This window comes from Erpetoichthys calabaricus, chromosome 11 (genome assembly GCF_900747795.2).
Source record: "Erpetoichthys calabaricus chromosome 11, fErpCal1.3, whole genome shotgun sequence".
Taxonomy (NCBI): domain Eukaryota; kingdom Metazoa; phylum Chordata; class Cladistia; order Polypteriformes; family Polypteridae; genus Erpetoichthys; species Erpetoichthys calabaricus.
This window is the reverse complement of record NC_041404.2, coordinates 157,788,698-157,806,403: the sequence shown is the minus strand read 5'-3', so window position 1 is coordinate 157,806,403 and position 17,706 is coordinate 157,788,698. Positions and strand designations below refer to the sequence as shown.

Below are 17,706 nucleotides of genomic sequence, written 5' to 3'. Positions count from 1 at the left end.
AAGCAAATGTTTCTCATTTTTTAAATCTCGACATTGCCGTGGGGCTGTTCCCAAAAGAAGAGGACTGGATTAAATCAAACTCGAACACTCCTAAGTTCAAATAAAATGAATATATAAGCGAAGAAACACGCGATGCTTACGGTAAGAACAATATTGAATAAAAAAATTACAAAGGAATTTTAGCATCAACAAGTGCATTAAGATCAGTCTTCGAAACAAAATGACATGAATAACAAGCAACATTTACACAAAACAGTGTGAAAGAGTAACGCAAAGTGCATATGGCATCACCCCGTCCAAATAACAGCAGCTCTCAAAACGCGGGAAAGGTTCTGATCTTTATTTTTAAAGTTTACTTGTAATGTAAATATATGTGAAGTATAAACAAGGCATGTATATAAAGCAAACTGCTATTCGCACTTCGTCATTAATGCTGAGATTCTTACTTACGTAATAACTACGTCCACCTAAAAATTGAAATGTTTACTGGCAGTCAGGCAATCACAGGCAGTCAAATTCGCGGGATGGAAAAGCTCCGCATCCACGTCCATTTCCGTCGCTCCTGATGACGTTATTTTCATAAACATTGCGGATCGCCAGTCTCTTGGACTCTGCTCATGCGCTTTCTCGTGCTCAACCAAAGACTTCATTTCCCAGGTGTAAGCGGGAAATGTCCGTTAACAGTGTTTGTTTAAAATGAATATATTAAAATTCTTGCAAAGATAAGAAAATATACCACGTGGTGATAGATGTCTTATTTACTCGACAGATACTTTAGCAATATACACAGAACGGAGCTCTTGTATGCGACAACCTTATAAATGTACCTGTCATTTTGAAAACTACATATCCCGACGGGCTATGCAACGTGTCAAATCTAACTGCGGAATCAGAAGAATCCATGTACATCTTTCACGCGTTTACCCGGTCTTTTTAAGTGCAAATGTGCGCTTCTGCGGTTTAGTTTTGAGGCACGAGTACAGGATTTTCGTTTTTTCTGCTGTTGTTATACTTCCTTGTCATGAGAGCTGGTCATATGGGAAAAAAATGGCCGCTTATTTCTACATCTTTGCAGGAAGTGTTGCTCCGGTCGTATTTGCTGGCTCCTTGACAAAACAACAGAACTGGAGCAACGGCGTGATGAGCGGAGCTCTTTAAAGTTTGAGGAGGCCGCAGTGAGTCAGGCTCGTAATCCCGTGAGCGCGGCTGGCAGGTGCAGGAGTTACTAACTGCGTGAATGCCATACGGCATTTAATTTCTTTAATTTCAGATAATGTAGCGTTCCAGTGTGACAATCGCATCCTCTAAATCTACATAAAACATCCCGGTGCTGTAAAAACCGGGTAGTGAGCGGGGCGGGATTACATCCGTTCTGTCACCGAGGTTTGGGAGCTGCACTTTACGACACGCTGGCACTGAAGACAGCCGGTGCGTTGTTCGTGTCTGCGATGCGGTGTCAGCGGAGTCCTTAATCTCCGGACGATTGCTGTTTTCCTCCATGTCACTCTTGTACAGCTGGAAATATGATCACCTCCCCTGACCTGGTAGCCTTTACGAAAGAGGATGATTTTGGCGACTCGTATACTGAGCTGGACTCCTTGCCGGATGAGTTCTCCGTGCCTCTGTTTTCGCACGATGAAAACAAGAATCCTTGGTCTAAGACGTCTTTTGCCAAATTCACCAAGGATTTCATTCTCATCTCGGAGTTTTCGGAGCAGGTTGGACCCCAGCCTTTGCTGACGATACCAGAAGATCCCAGGACCTGTGGCTCTTTTGACTTAAATTATTTCTCTCTCAGGATTATGTCTGTGGACTACCAGGCTTCCTTTGTAGGTCACCCCCCAGGCTGTGGGTACCCAAAGCTTAATTTTGTAGAGGATTCAAAAGTCGTCCTTGGTGACTCTAAAGAGGGGGCATTTGCCTATGTGCACCACCTCACTTTGTATGACCTGGAAGCCCGGGGCTTTGTCCGTCCATTCTGCATGGCGTACATCTCTGCAGATGAACATAAGATCATGGGCCAGTTTCTAGAGCTTTCATCAGAGTTCTCCAAAGCATCGGAGTGCTTGAAAACAGGAAACAGAAAAGCGTTTGCCAATGAACTGGAAAAAAAACTGAAAGACCTGGAATACACCAGGACTGTACTTCACAAAGAAACTGAACTTCAGAAAAAAGCCAATGGCTGCTATTCAACCCAAGCAATAGAAAAAGCAAATGAACTGGCAAATGTTGAAAAATCCATATACGAACACAAAGACCTTTTAAAACAGATCACTTCCTATCCCAACCGTAAAATCAAAGATCCCGAGTTTCTGCCCTATGAGCCGGATAATTTATTCAACTCAGCTGGACTGGACCAGGACCAGATGCCTAACAGCTTTAATACGGATGATCCTCCAGAAGATTCCAGCTATGTTCGTAGGCCTTCTTATACCCCTCAGTTTATCAAGGCCAAGTCTGCCAAATGTTTTGATAAACGACTGAAAACACTGGAGGAGCTCTGTGATGTGTATTTCTTTAACCAAACTATGGAGCAGCTAGCACAGATTGAAAAAATGTTTAGGGGAGACCTGATCTACATTTCTACCAACCAAATTTTTGGTGCACTTTTAAAGAAGCAGAAGATTACAAACTTTTTGTTTGAAGATTATGAAGACCACAGGGATGAAGTTGAGAGAGATGAATACTGCCAAAAGCAGAATCCATGTAGTGCTGCCGAGCCTGCCCTTAGTGAGCCAGTGAGTATTGAAGATTACACATCCTGTGTAGAGACGGTGCCTATTAAGTTAGATCAAGAAATTACAGATGAAGAGCTGCAGGAGGCTGAACATACAGAGTCCAGTCCGTGCGATGTTACTCGGGACAACTCTGAGGAAGCTATCGATGTAGATATTAAGGGAAGCATAAGTAGTGGAGATAGCATTGAGGTATTGGGAACTGAGAAGTCCTTCTTGACTCAGGGAAATTTGATTAAATCTGAGAGTCAACCCACTTTACTATCTCCCAATTCTGAAACACTCAGAAAAAAAGCTGTCAGTAAGAGGACAAATAGCGAAGACAGCATTGAGGTGCTCAGTACTACCGAGTCCCATCTACCAGAAGATTTAAGAGCCACTTACCCTAGTGCTATTCATGAAGAAGAGACATACTTGGATGACTCGGAGGACCAAATGTACAAACAAGCATTAACAGAATTGGGACGGGAGGCTGGTCCAGAAGTGCAGGACATAGAACTTTTCAATCCTCAAGAAACCACGGAGGTCGACTCGGCCTGCTGCATGGGGCAGGAGGGCCTCGTCTTTGAAGAGGCTATGCCAGAGCTCGCCCAGGAATGTTCCGATAATGGGGTCATTAATGTGGCTCCCCAGTCGTGTCGACAGGGAGATCAGGCCTTGCATGTGGACTTCTCTCTGGATGACACAAGCTATGCTCCAACAGAGGGTTCACCTGGTGTGCTGATTTCATATGATTTAAATTCCAGCCTTCTCCCCGAAGAGTTGTCTAGGTTGAACACGGATGATATTTCTGATAGCAACAGCTTCATGAGTGCATCCACCAGCTCAGACAGGACTTCATCTCCTTTTCTAGAAGGCAATCCCATTACTGAAAGACATAAGAAGAAGGCAGGTCAGAGTGCTTTAAGATTTATACGACAATACCCATTTGCCCAGCAGGCAATCTACAGCTTGCTGAGCGGGAGGACGCTTATAGTGTTGGGAGCAGACGAAGGGATGGTGAGGAAGCTTGTCAATGCTTTATCTATCTTTCTGCCAAATCTGGGCAAGTATGGAGAAATAATAAAACCCTGGTTAACATCACCCTTCCAAATAACAGATCTACAAAACTGGAAGCTGATTGGACTTCACAGGTAAGGCAGGCAGTTTGGGGGGTTTTGGGTTAATTGAAGATGGGTCCTTGTTTTGTTTTGTTTGTGTACTTTGTGGTGATTGGTATATCTGTTGTACTTTTAAAGAGTAAGGTTAAAAAATGTGGATTATAACCAGTTTTTAAAATCGGACATCCTGTTCAAATTAATTAATTCAGCTCATCAATTTTACTTAGGTGTTTTGAAATTGTTGACTTGGTGGGAGATTCACTTTATCATTAATAACAGATTATAAATCATCAGTACAGTCACCACCTTGCAACGCATCCCAATTACTGTATAGTTTGGTGTTAGGGAAATGGACTGCTGCTTGGTACCACAGAATATTTGTGTGCGTCCTCGGTTTCATCGACTTCTTCAGAGGAGACTCTAGTAGTAGTATTGCCACGTGTACAGAGTATGACAAAATTCTTATTTGCATGTTTGACCAATATCGAATTAGGCAAACTTCATGATACTATACCTTTCAGCTAAGCAATTAAGTAAACCGGAGATTAAGAGGTGATGTGACTGTTTTTAAAATTATGAAAGGAATTAGTACAGTGGAGCCTGAGCTATTACTTTTTCAACAAGAACACTGGGACACAGCTGGAAACTTAGGAAGGGTAAATTTCACACAGACGTTTTCTCTACACAGAGAACCACAGACACAAGTAGTGAGGTAGAAATGGAACCTTCAAAGCTCAATTAGGTGGATAGGACTGGCTAGCCTTGTTGGGCTGAGTGGCGTGTTCTTCTCAAAACGTTTCTGATGTTCTAACTAGATGACACTGACCAAGCTATCACCTCTAACCAAAAAGTGAGACATCTGATTGTTTGGAACCTCCTGCATGAACCGTTTCTGACAAAGCACCAAACTGTCACATTATAGTACCGTTAGGAACTTCATTCAGCATGTGGTATGTTGTAAGCTGCCTAGAAGGAGCAACTATTTTTTGAAGGTTAGTCAAAAGACTCTGCCAGAGTACTGTGTCTAGAAAATAATACACATTCTTACAATGAGCCTGCCCTGACAGCATTTGTACATTGTGTTGTCTGTGACAACCAATTACTTCTAAACTTTCCCAATATTGAAATCCCCTCCCCACCTTAGAGGACTCAAGTTTTATTTTGCAAAATCCTATCCCTGTATTTTCCCAATTTTCTATTTTTTTTAATTCATCCATTTCATCGCTCTTATTATATTGCATCAATGTTCACCAGGGCAAAGTCAGATTATTGCAGTCTTCCTTAAGGCTGGAGCAATGCTTGATGTGATGCCAGTGCATTGCATGGCACATTCAAAATACAAACAGATAGGCTCTGTTCCAGTTAACCTGAGTGCTCGTCTTTTGGGCTGCCCGAGCATTTCTTATCGGTGCTTTGGTCAAATATCATGAGTTTCTTTTTCATCAGGTTTTGAGAAATTCCTTATTATCATGCTTAAAGGGAAAATAAGATTCTCAAGTCTGCATAATCAATTTTAGGGTTCTGGACAGCCAGGGTCTGTCTGACAGCGTGAGGTTGGGTACCAGTTCTTTCCAGGCTTTCTCACACAAAAGGCCAATTCATAATTAAAATTAATGTAGAATGTGAGGATGTGGGAGAAAAACTGGACAAGCTAGAAAAGAGCACAGGCAATGCAGGATTTGGGAGGCAGCACTGTTGACCATTGGGCAACTATGTCACCTTTAAAGGCAAAGTGGTAATTTAAAATATTAAAAGCTTGCAAATGTGCTTTAAAGAAGAATATTTAAACAACCAAACACAATCCATTCATTGTCTAAAGCCATTTATCCCGAGCAGGGTTGTGTGGAAGCTGATGCATACCCTAGCAAGCATCGGGCACAAGGCTGGAACAATCCCTGGACAGTGTGCCAACTCATCACAGGGTGAACACACACACACACGCACATACAAATAAAAAAAGTCTGGACAAATCAATCAAACTCTGCACTCATATGCTTTATTTGACTGCATTTCTCTTTTCACATTGATTATTTTTTCTGGTACTATACAGTAAATCAGAGGAGATACTTGAGCCATGATTAAAGTCCTTTGCCCAATTCTGTCTTTTAGAGGACTTCTGTTTCCACTTAGACGTGGGCTTGTTTATGTAGACACATAACCAATCAGAAAGGATGACTAATGATTTTGGCGCATCAGAATTGATTTTAACAAAACAGAAGATCCTGATATTGTGTGTGAGCAGGCCCTGCAATGGTGTACCATCTTGTCCAGGGTGGTTTTCTATCTTGTGCCCAGTATTGCTGGGATAGGCTCCTTAATCGCCCCATCAACTCTGAACTAAGTGGGTTTGAGAATGTATGTGTCTTATTTCCACACAACCCTACATTCAATTGCCATTCCCCCTCTGTCAGTTACTTAATGATATTCAGAAGGTTTGGCACTTCTTACCATACACAATTTGAAAGATTACATCCTTAATTGCTTTTAGCTTTGTGACGCCTTTAACTTGTGACAGGATAATCAGGATTCAGTTCACGTTTCCATGAACTGAGTTTTGAAAAACTCCTAGCATAAATGAGAGAAAAGGTGATATTTCAATGCGGCCAAGAAATAACTGCTGCGTTTTTAATCCAATTATGAGATGAGAGTTTGGGACAGCTTTGCTATCTGCTAACCACCCAAGTCGGATGAACTGAACGGTCTCCTCTTGTTTCTAAAATGTCTTAAAATGAAGAAGTGCAGTTAAAGATTTTACCTGCCTTGCTGCTTCCTTTAGACTGTTAGTTTCAGCAAAGAGTGCCATTTATAAGTGGTAATGATATCTTTTGACACTTGAATCCAGGAATAAACAGGTGTTAAGCAGATTTGCTAAACTGAAGTGACTTGCATTTGCAGCACTCTTGTAAGAGCTTGTTTTGTTCTTCCAGCAGCTGTCAGCAGTAGGTCTGATTACTTTCCCGGCCTACGTATTTTCATGTCTGACTTAGAAGATATGCAGCTAGAAAAAATGATGATCTTCAGGGCCTCTGACATCAACACTGAGTGACAGATAAAGAAAATAAATAGATTGAAATGTGGAAAGCAATGATTTGTTTAAATTAACCTTGATTAACAGGAACACAAGCCAAGTACCCTTATCAGTTAAGCAAAGTGAGTGATACCAAGAAAATAAAGGACAAAAGTCTGATTATTATGGGCTGGTTAGAGGTGACTTTCACAGTCAGTGTGTGGAATTGTGGTATTGTTGTCAAGACTAGCACCTTCAAAATCTTGACTTAGTGATATCTTAAGCACCTTCAGTGCCTGGGAATGCTGTGTTCATACAAATGTACTAAAATACACAAGCTGAACCAGAGCTGGAGTGGGCTGCTTTCAGTGTGAGGTTCTCCGTGCACAATTTTGTGATTGCTGAACTGTTTAAAAAAAAGTGTTGTTCCATATAAAAAGATGTTTCAGGGTAGTATGAGTTTGTGGTAGCCATATCTGCTGCCTAACAGTTCACTGCCCCAGGTTCAGCTACCTCCTTCTGTCCTTGTCCACATTTTGTTTTCTCCCACATCCCCCAAGACTTTTGTATTAGTTCATGATTTATTCTTAGTTGGTCTTGTGTGGGTGTTGGGGTGTGTGGAATGGGCCTCATTGAGGATTGACGCCCCATCCAAGGGTGCTTAGTATATTGCGTCTGGTGCCTGCAGGTTTGGCTTCAGGACCCCCTACATCCATGAATTGGATTTAAAAGATCTGTTTTGCTTATGAAGTCCATCCAACTTGTTTGATTAGCTAAATCCGTTGTCACATTATGAAACTTTTATTTCTTGGGTATGTCAGACTTGCTGACTGCAGTTTGCTAATCTCGTCACCGGACCATTTCAGTTTACACAATTGAGAATCACTGGGCATGTCACATTACACAACTGCGTGATTACCTTAGTCTTTCTTACTCGCCCCTTTTTGTGACAACCAGTAACATGCTGCCCGATAGAACCGGTGCTGTACGAAGATTTCAACACGTATGTCGAGTTCAGCCACAACCTCTGCCCTTTTTTTCATTTTCCATTCTGTTGTAGTGTGTAAAGCACAAAACATCAGAAAGAAGAGCGTCTCTTCTGTTCATGAGGTCCAAAACACCCACATTCCTTATTCCTCATCTCTGCATTTTATGCATTGTACTTTTGGATGAGAGTTCATTGGTTGTCAGCTCTTATGTACCCAAAATCCGCCACTATGGCTAATAACAGAAGTAGTTTGATTTATTTGGGGCGAGTTGCTGGGTATGTCCGAATACACGACTGGCCTTCACAAGAGCTTGCAGCCTACTGCCTTTGACTCCCTAAGATTATTTACCGTATATATACTCGTGGATAAGTCGGGCCTTGATTTTACAGTATATTTTCCGGTATTTTATAATGTCGGTCGTATAAGTCAAATGTGGAAAACTCACGCTATTGGTCCAAGAGATTATGATATGCTAACGCCCACCTGAGAGAGTAACCACGGAGCACACTGCCTTTTTTTTCTATGTGGGTGTGGGAATGCGCTGTATCAGCGTGTGCCCCTAACACCTCTCTCTCTCTCTCTATTGTGCCTATGTGACCACACAGTAATACCCAAACTATTCAGAAGCGACATTTCACTGTTTTGTGTTTTTTGTATCTCTCGACCTCATACACCTTTATCGTAAGAGCATCCCTTATCTACGATGAAGCGTTTGATCAGAAGAAAATATGAAGCTGGTTTTAAATTAAAAGTTATTTACGTGGCGAAAGAAATTGATAATGCCCTGCTGCAACAAAATTCAATGTGTCTGAGAAACTGTTGGGAGATTGGCGGAGGCAAGAAGATATAAAAAAAAAACTAAGTGTCGCATTTTTGACCGGACATATAAGTCGGGGTCTGATTTTATGATCGATTTTTTTTCAGGTTTCAAGACATGAGTATATACGGTAAATGAAGTCTACAACTGAAAATTGCTGGAAACGTCATTTGATGTGACAGCTAAGTTGTTCTAATATCTCGTTACAATTCTTATTAAAAAGGGTGAAGGTTTTTGCTTCAACTCCTAGACTCAGGGGTTTGTTCAAGGTGCCTATGACACTTTGTGTGGAGAAATGAATCCTATCTTTTGGCCTACATACACCACCTCCTTTTTTTTCCCCAAGAGTGTCCTCATGTACACAATTCACCATTTAACTGAAACAATTCTGCTGCATTGGTTTTATCAATGCCTTTAAAGACCTTGATGAGTTCAACTTTTCTCTTAAGACTAAAGAGTTTTGATATCCTTCTCTTCCCAGACTGGCCCTTTTAGACCCATAGGCTCTAGAGTGCCTGCTTGTTGACCAGAACTACACACCATTGTCCAGATGCAAGTGTTGATTGAGAGAAACCTACCCACCCCCTCCCCCGGGAAGCTTCCAATAATTTGCACATAAAACTTTACATGTTTTGTTTGAACGTTGGCAATAAAATTTTAGAGGGAACAGCATTGATGTAGAAAACCCAAGTGGAACTAACTAAAAAGATAAGCCCCTTTTGTAAATGGAGTCAGTTAGGCTTCATGTGTCCAGTTATCATGAGACGAAGAAGATTATGTAGCACGACACCTAGATTTAGAAAGCAGAACTCAGTATAGTAATGTTTTTCTTTACACACACACTTAGGTTGCTCCTGTTTTTATGATGCCATTTGTGATTTTTAAATTAATACTAGGAAACACTCGCACCTTCATGCTCTTCTTTTTCTCTTTTAACTATCACAGAGTTCTTCTGAAAGATGCTATTTAAATTTAGGCTATGTACACTGTACTGTGGAGGCAGTCTGATTAGACGATGGCCCTCAGGTGCTCAGTGACTCTGTATTCAGGCTGACCTCATGGTTTGAGACGAGCGGGAATCTCACATCAGTGAGTGAATGATTGTCAGTTACAATGCAGACGACCAGTTTGCTGTAAAGACCTCAGCAGACGTCAGTTTGCACAGGCAGCTGGCCATGCTTGTCATACATGCACTGTTTATCTCACAGTTGATGTAGTTCTGATTGACCTGTGCAATGTGTTTCACTCTCGGCAGATGTCGCCACTCTTCTTTTCCTGTCTGCTATGGTGTGTGCCTGCATTGCTGTTTGTCATTTGATTACATTGCTGGGGTAGCCCTCACCTCCAATTTTTTGCTTCACCAGTGCATATTATGTCATACGCTCTCAATTACCAGTAAGATATATAATAGAGAGAGAGAGAGATATAGATAGATAGATAGATGAAGCAAATTAATCAACAATTAACTATATGCTTACTAGGTTCTTAGATCTTTTACTTTAATAAAACGTTAAGGGCCTGTAGGGTATTCATTGTGCTAAAACCTATAGTTGTTACTTTGGAAAACATAAAAATATATTTTAAATGTAATACTGTTTTAAAGTAAACTGTCATTACTATATTTGCAAATGAGAAAAATCCAGAGTTGGGTGCCTATTTTGGTATATTTATATATTTTACCAAATACAATATTAAAGTATGAATAGGATCCTTATAGTATAAGCCAATTTTTGTTTCTCCGGTAACTAACTATAAAGAAAGCTTAGCTGACACTTGTGCACTTTGATTAAACAATTTATTATGGACCATTGGACCTTGTTGTTATACAGTATATTTGTATTAACATCTGTTTATTATCAGATACAATCAATCCAGTTCAAGGTCACTGGGGTCCAAAGCCCATCTTGGTAGTATCAGGCTCAAGACAGGGACAAACCACATACATCTACACAGATGACTTAGAGTTGCCAGTGGAATACAGATTACTGTAAGTGGTATTTGTATTGTATAGTATTAATGTATATAATGTATGTAATGAACTTCTAAATTATGGGCATGATGAACAAAGCACCTTGCTTGAATTGAATTGTTAATCACAGTAAAAAGGATTAATAGAGTAGTCCATTGTGGATGTGATCTGATAAATCATCTATTCTTGCATATAGTTTTCAGATGTGAATATAATTTTATAACTAATAACAGTGTTCAGAGTAAAAAATCAAACATCCCTCCATCCATCGATATTTCCAAACCTGCTTATCTAGTGTAGGTTTGCGGCTGTCCCAGCAAGCATTGGGTGCAAAGCAGGAACAATCCCATGACAGGGTGCCAGTCCACTGCAGGGCGAACACAAAATATTCTAAAACCTGCTTAATCCAGTTCAAGATTTCTTGAGCTCAAACTCATCCCTTGACAGGTTGCACCTTCATGCTGGTAATGTGTGTGTGTGTGTGTGTGTGTGTGTGTGTGTGTGTGTGTTCTGAGTGGTAATGTACAATATGGATGTAATATAAAAATGCATTTGCAGCAAGTTGTGTATAAAGGAAGCCATTGCTGAAGTTGAATTGTTAGTGACATAAAAAACAATAATGAAATAGTCAATATGGGTATGATAAGACATATTAGACTGGTGTCACAGTGCACAACCTCGTGCTGGAGAGCCTGTCAGTCACACTTAAAACACTACAGTTTCTGGATCTCATTGCAGATGGCAGATTACACAACCACAAATCACAGCAGATGACAGATTACACAACTCCCTCATGACATCTCAGCAGTTTTAAATTTCCTGTTATATCATCAAAGTATAGTGAGGTTGTCAAATTGTGAGAGCCAATCAGTGAGGAGCATGTTGTCTCTGTTTCCCCTCTGTAGTGGTGATAACAGATATTTATGCTGGCTCCTCTGTTTGCATGGTCCAGAACTCCCATTTTTCCTTTGTGTCTTGAGGCTGCTGTTGCTCTTCCCTGTACTTCTTGTAGATCTGTTTGGTCTCTTCTCTGTTTGTGGCCATTGTATGCATTACATTTCCAGCTAAGCAGTCCTAGGTTGTTAATAATTGCACACCTCTTAGAGTTTTGTCATGGCTGGCTGTAGGGTGCCATGATTGAGTTGCTGGTGACAACTACACAACTGCCATAACTCACTAAGTTTATGTAATTGAAGGCTGCTACTGTAAAGGTTGAGTGACTGATTGCAAGATTGAAGACACCCATGATACTCCTTGAGGTATTATGTTTTTTAACTTCTAATGGATCCCTGTAAATTTGTTTATGCCCTTTTCATTTGCTTTTTATTTGGAATTTAACATACAGTTGAAGTCAGAAGTTTCCATACACTTGGGGTGAATTCTTTAAAGCTCACTTAATAATATCCCCTCCACAGATTTGACACTAACAAACTATAATTTTGGCATACCGTTTAAGATATCTACTTTGTGCAGAGCAGAAGTCATTTTTGTTTTTCAGACAATGTTCACGGACCTCGGAGTATTTCACTTTTTATTGACTATATCACAATTCCAGTGGGTCACAAGTTTCCATGCACTTTTATAATATTTGGCAGCATTGACTTTAAGTTGCTTAACTTGAACCAGATGTTTTCGGTCGCCTTCCACAAGTTTCTTACATTAAGTTGCTGGAATTTTGGCCCATTCCTCCAGACAGAACTGGTGTAACTGGGACAGGTTCATAGGCCTCCTTGCTTGCACACACTTTTTTGGTTCTGCCCACAAATTTTCAATCGGATTAATGTCAGTGCTGTGTGATGGCCACTCCAATACCTTGACCTTCTTGTCTTTAAGCCATTTTGCTACAACTTTGGAGGTCGGATTGGGGTCCTTGTCTGTTTGGAAGACCCCCTTGTGACTGAGCTTCAGCTTCCTTGCTGAGCTCTTGAGATGTTGCTGCGTAAGTATATCTACGCCATTTTCCTTCCTCATGATGCCATCTATTTTGTGAAGTGCATCAGTCCTTCCTGCAGCAAAGCACCCCAACAACACCTCCATGCTTGACAGTTCTTTGGCTTGCAAGCCTCAACCTTTTTTCTGCAAACATAATGATGTTTGACCTTGGATTCATCAGACCATTTCTCCAGAAGATAAGATCTTTGTCCCCATGTGCCATTGCAAACTGCAGTTTGAGTTTTTTATGGCTGCTTTGCAGCAGTGGATTCTTCTTTGCTGAGCAGCCTTTCAGGTTATGTCGATAGCAGACTCGTTTTACTGTGTACTTGTCTACCTGTTTCCTCCAGTATCTTCAAAAGGTCCTTTGCTGCTGTTCTGGGATTGATTTACACTTTTCATGCCAAAGTCCGTTCTTCTCTAGGAGACTGACTGCATCTCCTTCCTGAGCAGCGTGACTGCTGTGTGGTCCCATGGGGTTTATACCTGCATGTTACTGTTTGTGCAGATGAACACGGTACGTTCATGAATTTGGAAATTATTCCCAAGGATGAACCAGATCTGTGGAGGTCCACAATCTTGTTTTTCTGAGGTCTTAGCTGATTTCTTTTTATTTTCCCATTGCATCGAGCAAAGAGGCGGTGAGTTTGATGGTGGGCCTTAACATACATCCACATGATGGCCAATTGTCAAATCACCTAAAAACTTGACATCATTTTCTGGAACTTTCCAAGCTGTTTAAAGGCACAGTTAACAAAGTGTATGTAAACTTGTGACCCTCTGGAATTGTGTTGTAGTCAATAAAAAGTGAAATACTCTGAGGTCTGTAAACATGGTTGGAAAAAATAGTAGATGTCATAAACAGGGCTGTGGAGTCGGAGTCGGAGACAATTTTGGGTACCTGGAGTCGGGGTCGGAGTCGGCAAAAATGTACCGACTCCGACTCCTAATAAATTTAAATTGTAATGAAAAAAAATACAGCAAGTTCAAATGTCCCATTTCACAAACAATAGTCATAATTAAGTACTTATTTGATGTAAGAATAAAGCCCAGTGCGTAGTTGTGTTACTGCTAGTGTGACGTTCAGATGAGCTACTATACAACCTGACATTCACATATTGTAATCTGGATTATGGTACATTACAAAAAGTGTTTTCATTTTATTTCAGATATAATGTGTTTAACAAGATCATTTGAGTGTAAACAGGTGTAATGATGTAGGTGGAGGTGTGTGCTGTGGCCTGATGTATGTTCAGGGGTTCTTGTCTTTGGTTTAAACTGGCCAATACGGTAGAGTCAGCTTCCTAGCCAGTAGTTCTGTGGTTAAATTACGTGGATGTTGCCTTCCTTCAATCAACATGGAAAATATATTAGCATATTAAATACAGAGGAGTCGGAGTCAGAAGTACCAGAAACTAAGGAGTCGGAGGATTTATTTACCGACACCACAGGCCTGGTCATAAATGATATGGAAAATGTATAATGTTAATATTAAATCTGTGAAGGGATTATAAAGTGAGCTTTAAAGAATTCACCCTAAGTATACAGAAACATTTGACTTCAACCATATTTAAAAAAAAAAAGAAAAAATCAAAGTATCCACTCTGAGGAATAAAGAATGGTAGATGCCAATTGCGTTTGCCGGTTTTAATTTATTTCATGGGAAATTGTGATTCTTTTAGATTGTGTGAGGGTATCAATACTTTTGGTTGTGTCTGTAAAGGGATTCATTTTTAAATAGAACTGTTAATTACAGAAAAGAAATAATGGATGTGTGATATGACAAGGGGTCCATTTTTATAACAGTCTGATATGGAATCCAAACATTTATCTTGATATAAAAATAATATGAATTGATCGATACTGTGGTGCCATCAAAAGCAATGATAAAGCAGTCCAATATGGGTGTGTTTGATCATAGCAGGAGGTCACATACAGGTGCTGGTCATAAAATTAGAATATCATGACAAAGTTGATTTATTTCAGTAATTCCATTCAAAAAGTGAAACTTGTATATTAGATTCATTCATTACACACAGACTGATGTATTTCAAATGTTTATTTCTTTTAATGTTGATGATTATAACTGACAACTAATGAAAGTCCCAAATTCAGTATCTGGGAAAATTAGAATATTGTGAAAAGGTTCAATATTGAAGACACCTGGTGCCACACTCTAATCAGCTAATTAACTCAAAACACCTGCAAAAGCCTTTAAATGGTCTCTCAGTCGAGTTCTGTAGGCTACACAATCATGGGGAAGACTGCTGACTTGACAGTTGTCCAAAAGACGACCATTGACACCTTGCACAAGGAGGGCAAGACACAAAAGGTCATTGCTAAAGAGGCTGGCTGTTCACAGAGCTCTGTGTCCAAGCACATTAATAGAGAGGCGAAGGGAAGGACAAGATGTGGTAGAAAAAAGTGGACAAGCAATAGGGATAACAGCACCCTGGAGAGGATTGGGAAACAAAACCCATTCAAAAATGTGGGGGAGATTCACAAAGAGTGGACTGCAGCTGGAGTCAGTGCTTCAAGAACCACCACGCACAGACGTATGCAAGACATGGGTTTCAGCTGTCGCATTCCTTGTGTCAAGCCACTCTTGAACAAGAGACAGCGTCAGAAGTATCTCGCCTGGGCTAAAGACAAAAAGGACTGGACTGCTGCTGAGTGGTCCAAAGTTATGTTCTCTGATGAAAGTAAATTTTGCATTTCCTTTGGAAATCAAGGTCCCAGAGTCTGGAGGAAGAGAGGAGAGGTACAGAATCCACGTTGCTTGAGGTCCAGTGTAAAGTTTCCACAGTCGGTGATGGTTTGGGGTGCCATGTCATCTGCTGGTGTTGGTCCATTGTGTTTTCTGAGGTCCAAGGTCAACGCAGCCGTCTACCAGGAAGTTTTAGAGCACTTCATGCTTCCTGCTGCTGACGAACTTTATGGAGATGCAGATTTCATTTTCCAACAGGACCTGGCACCTGCACACGGTGCCAAAGCTACCAGTACCTGGTTTAAGGACCATGGTATCCCTGTTCTTGATTGGCCAGCAAACTCGCCTGACCTTTACCCCATAGAAAATCTATGGGGTATTGTGAAGAGGAAGATGCAATACGCCAGACCCAACAATTCAGAAGAGCTGAAGGCCACTATCAGAGCAACATGGGCTCTCATAACACCTGAGCAGTGCCACAGACTGATCGACTCCATGCCACGTCGCATTGCTGCAGTAATCCAGGCCAAAGGAGCCCCAACTAAATATTGAGTGCTGTACATGCTCATACTTTTCATGTTCATACCTTTCAGTTGGCCAACATTTCTAAAAATCCTTTTTTTGCATTGGTCTTAATTGATATTCTAATTTTCCGAGATACTGAATTTGGGACTTTCATTAGTTGTCAGTTATAATCATCAACATTAAAAGAAATAAACATTTGAAATACATCAGTCTGTGTGCAATGAATGAATCTAATATACAAGTTTCACTTTTTGAATGGAATTACTGAAATAAATCAACTTTGTCGTGATATTCTAATTTTATGACCAGCACCTGTATGTTTGTCATCTACAAGGTATTGGTAAATGAATCAAATATAAGTTAAAAAGAATAACCATTGTGTCAGCTCTGGGGGTCAGATGCCGTACTCGTAGCGGTGTCTCCATGTTGTTGCTAATGTTAATGTTGATGAAGCCAATGGCCGTTTCACCTTCGATTTTGTTTGCAGGGTTGCCTCCCCAATGGGCTCCAGCTTGCTGTATTCCTTGAACCGTTACAGCCGCTACATCAGCATCCTGGATGCCGATCACAAGACCCTGCGCTGCCCTCCTTACAGAGGGACATTTGTCAGCAAGCTGGCTGACCACCGGACACAGATCAAGCGTGGCAGCACGTACTTCATGCACATCCAAGGCATGCTCACCCAGCTCTCTTCCACGGTGTTCCTCTACACGTTCTGCCACTACCTGCACCTCCCAATTAGTTGTGATGAGGAGGAGTCCTTGGTGGTTCAGCGACGGATGGAGTTCCTCCACGTTCTTGGCTTTACAAACGAGGACATCCGAATAATCGAGTTCCTGGCAGAGCTCCTCAAACAGCACTACCTTCAGGGGCCTGGCAGAGGAGCCGCTCCACCCATCTTCAGATTCGACTACACCTCTAGCTTCTTGTACAAAATCTAAGGTGTCAAGCAAGGTGCAAAGGTGGAGAAACCAGCAGATATCAGGATCGATGAATGTAATTTGTTGTTGTTGTTGTTGTTTTTTTATTTTAAAAGGTTCGTTGGGTGTGCTTTCATTTTTAAAAGCATGCTACACATATCAAGTGAAGTTATGTAAGCAAGTAGGTTCATGGATTAAAAAAAAAAATACAAGCTAATTCTTGAAATCTTTGCTGTGAGTTGTGAAAGTGCCCAGCTGGTATTTCAAAAAAATAAATAAATAAATAAGGCTTGGTGGTTAAGGAGACAGGAGAGCCACGTCACGAGGCACCATGCCACACTCTGACACCCTGGAAAATGGGGGGCGTCTGAGTCCTTAAAGTGTCATTCATGTCCATACTGTCCACAGGTTGTTGACTTCTTTAGTAAACTATATTAAAATAATTTATTTACCAAAAATGACATCTTTAACTACGTACTGTTTAATGTTGAGCCATAATTCTAATAAATAATAAAAGGTGGATATTTTTGGTGCAGGAATAAGCCTCATTATTTATATGCAAATGTACCCGTAGAGCATGACACACATTCTGTCTGTAAGGTAAATTTTTGTTTTTATAAAGTTTTTTTTAAAGTGTTATACAGCATTAATGGGCAGCAGAATTAAAAGCAGCCTTCAATAGCAGCACAATAAAGGGCGAGCCGAGCGTTTCACAGGCGGCATTTACCTTGCTGTGTATTAAAGGGTTAAAGTTCACTTCTCAAAAGCCCGTGTTAAGCCGTCTTTTTCAGGGTGGGATGCACGTTTGGGTTCAGTGGAGATTTCAGTTTAAACTCTTCCTGCGTTTCCTTCCAACCCAAGCATCGCCATTCTGAAAACACAAAACCGTGGATTACGTGTTAGTAAGATGAACTATACACTTCGGTGTATGAAGAGGCGTGCATCCATCTCTGTTACGCAAAGTAGCAGGAATATCATTGAAATAAGGAAAAGGGCTACAGTTGC

The 17,706-nt window shown here is 40.8% G+C and overlaps 2 protein-coding genes across 2 annotated transcripts in view; one reads left to right on the top strand and one right to left on the bottom strand.

The window, feature by feature from the left end:
• top3a (DNA topoisomerase III alpha) overlaps positions 1-579 on the bottom strand; it is a 35,745-nt gene extending 35,166 nt beyond the window's left edge. Inside the window, exon 1 of the mRNA XM_028814426.2 lies at positions 451-579. The gene's annotated coding sequence lies outside the window, so the exon portion shown is untranslated. The remainder of the gene's footprint in view (positions 1-450) is intronic.
• A 157-nt stretch (positions 580-736) lies between these two features.
• Positions 737-17,376, top strand: smcr8a (Smith-Magenis syndrome chromosome region, candidate 8a). Its single transcript, XM_028814427.2, has 2 exons — positions 737-3,868; positions 16,269-17,376. Exons 1-2 carry the CDS (start codon positions 1,524-1,526, stop codon positions 16,720-16,722), a joined length of 2,799 nt encoding a protein of 932 aa, XP_028670260.1. The 5' UTR covers positions 737-1,523; the 3' UTR covers positions 16,723-17,376.
• Positions 17,377-17,706: the final 330 nt, after the last annotated feature.

Excerpts from the sequence above, each read along its gene's own strand:
- smcr8a (XM_028814427.2), top strand. The coding sequence starts at position 1,524 with ATGATCACCTCCCCTGACCTGGTAGCCTTTACGAAAGAGGATGATTTT. Across the intron at positions 3,869-16,268 it reads AAGCTGATTGGACTTCACAG|GGTTGCCTCCCCAATGGGCT; the intron begins GTAAGGCAGGCA and ends TTTTGTTTGCAG.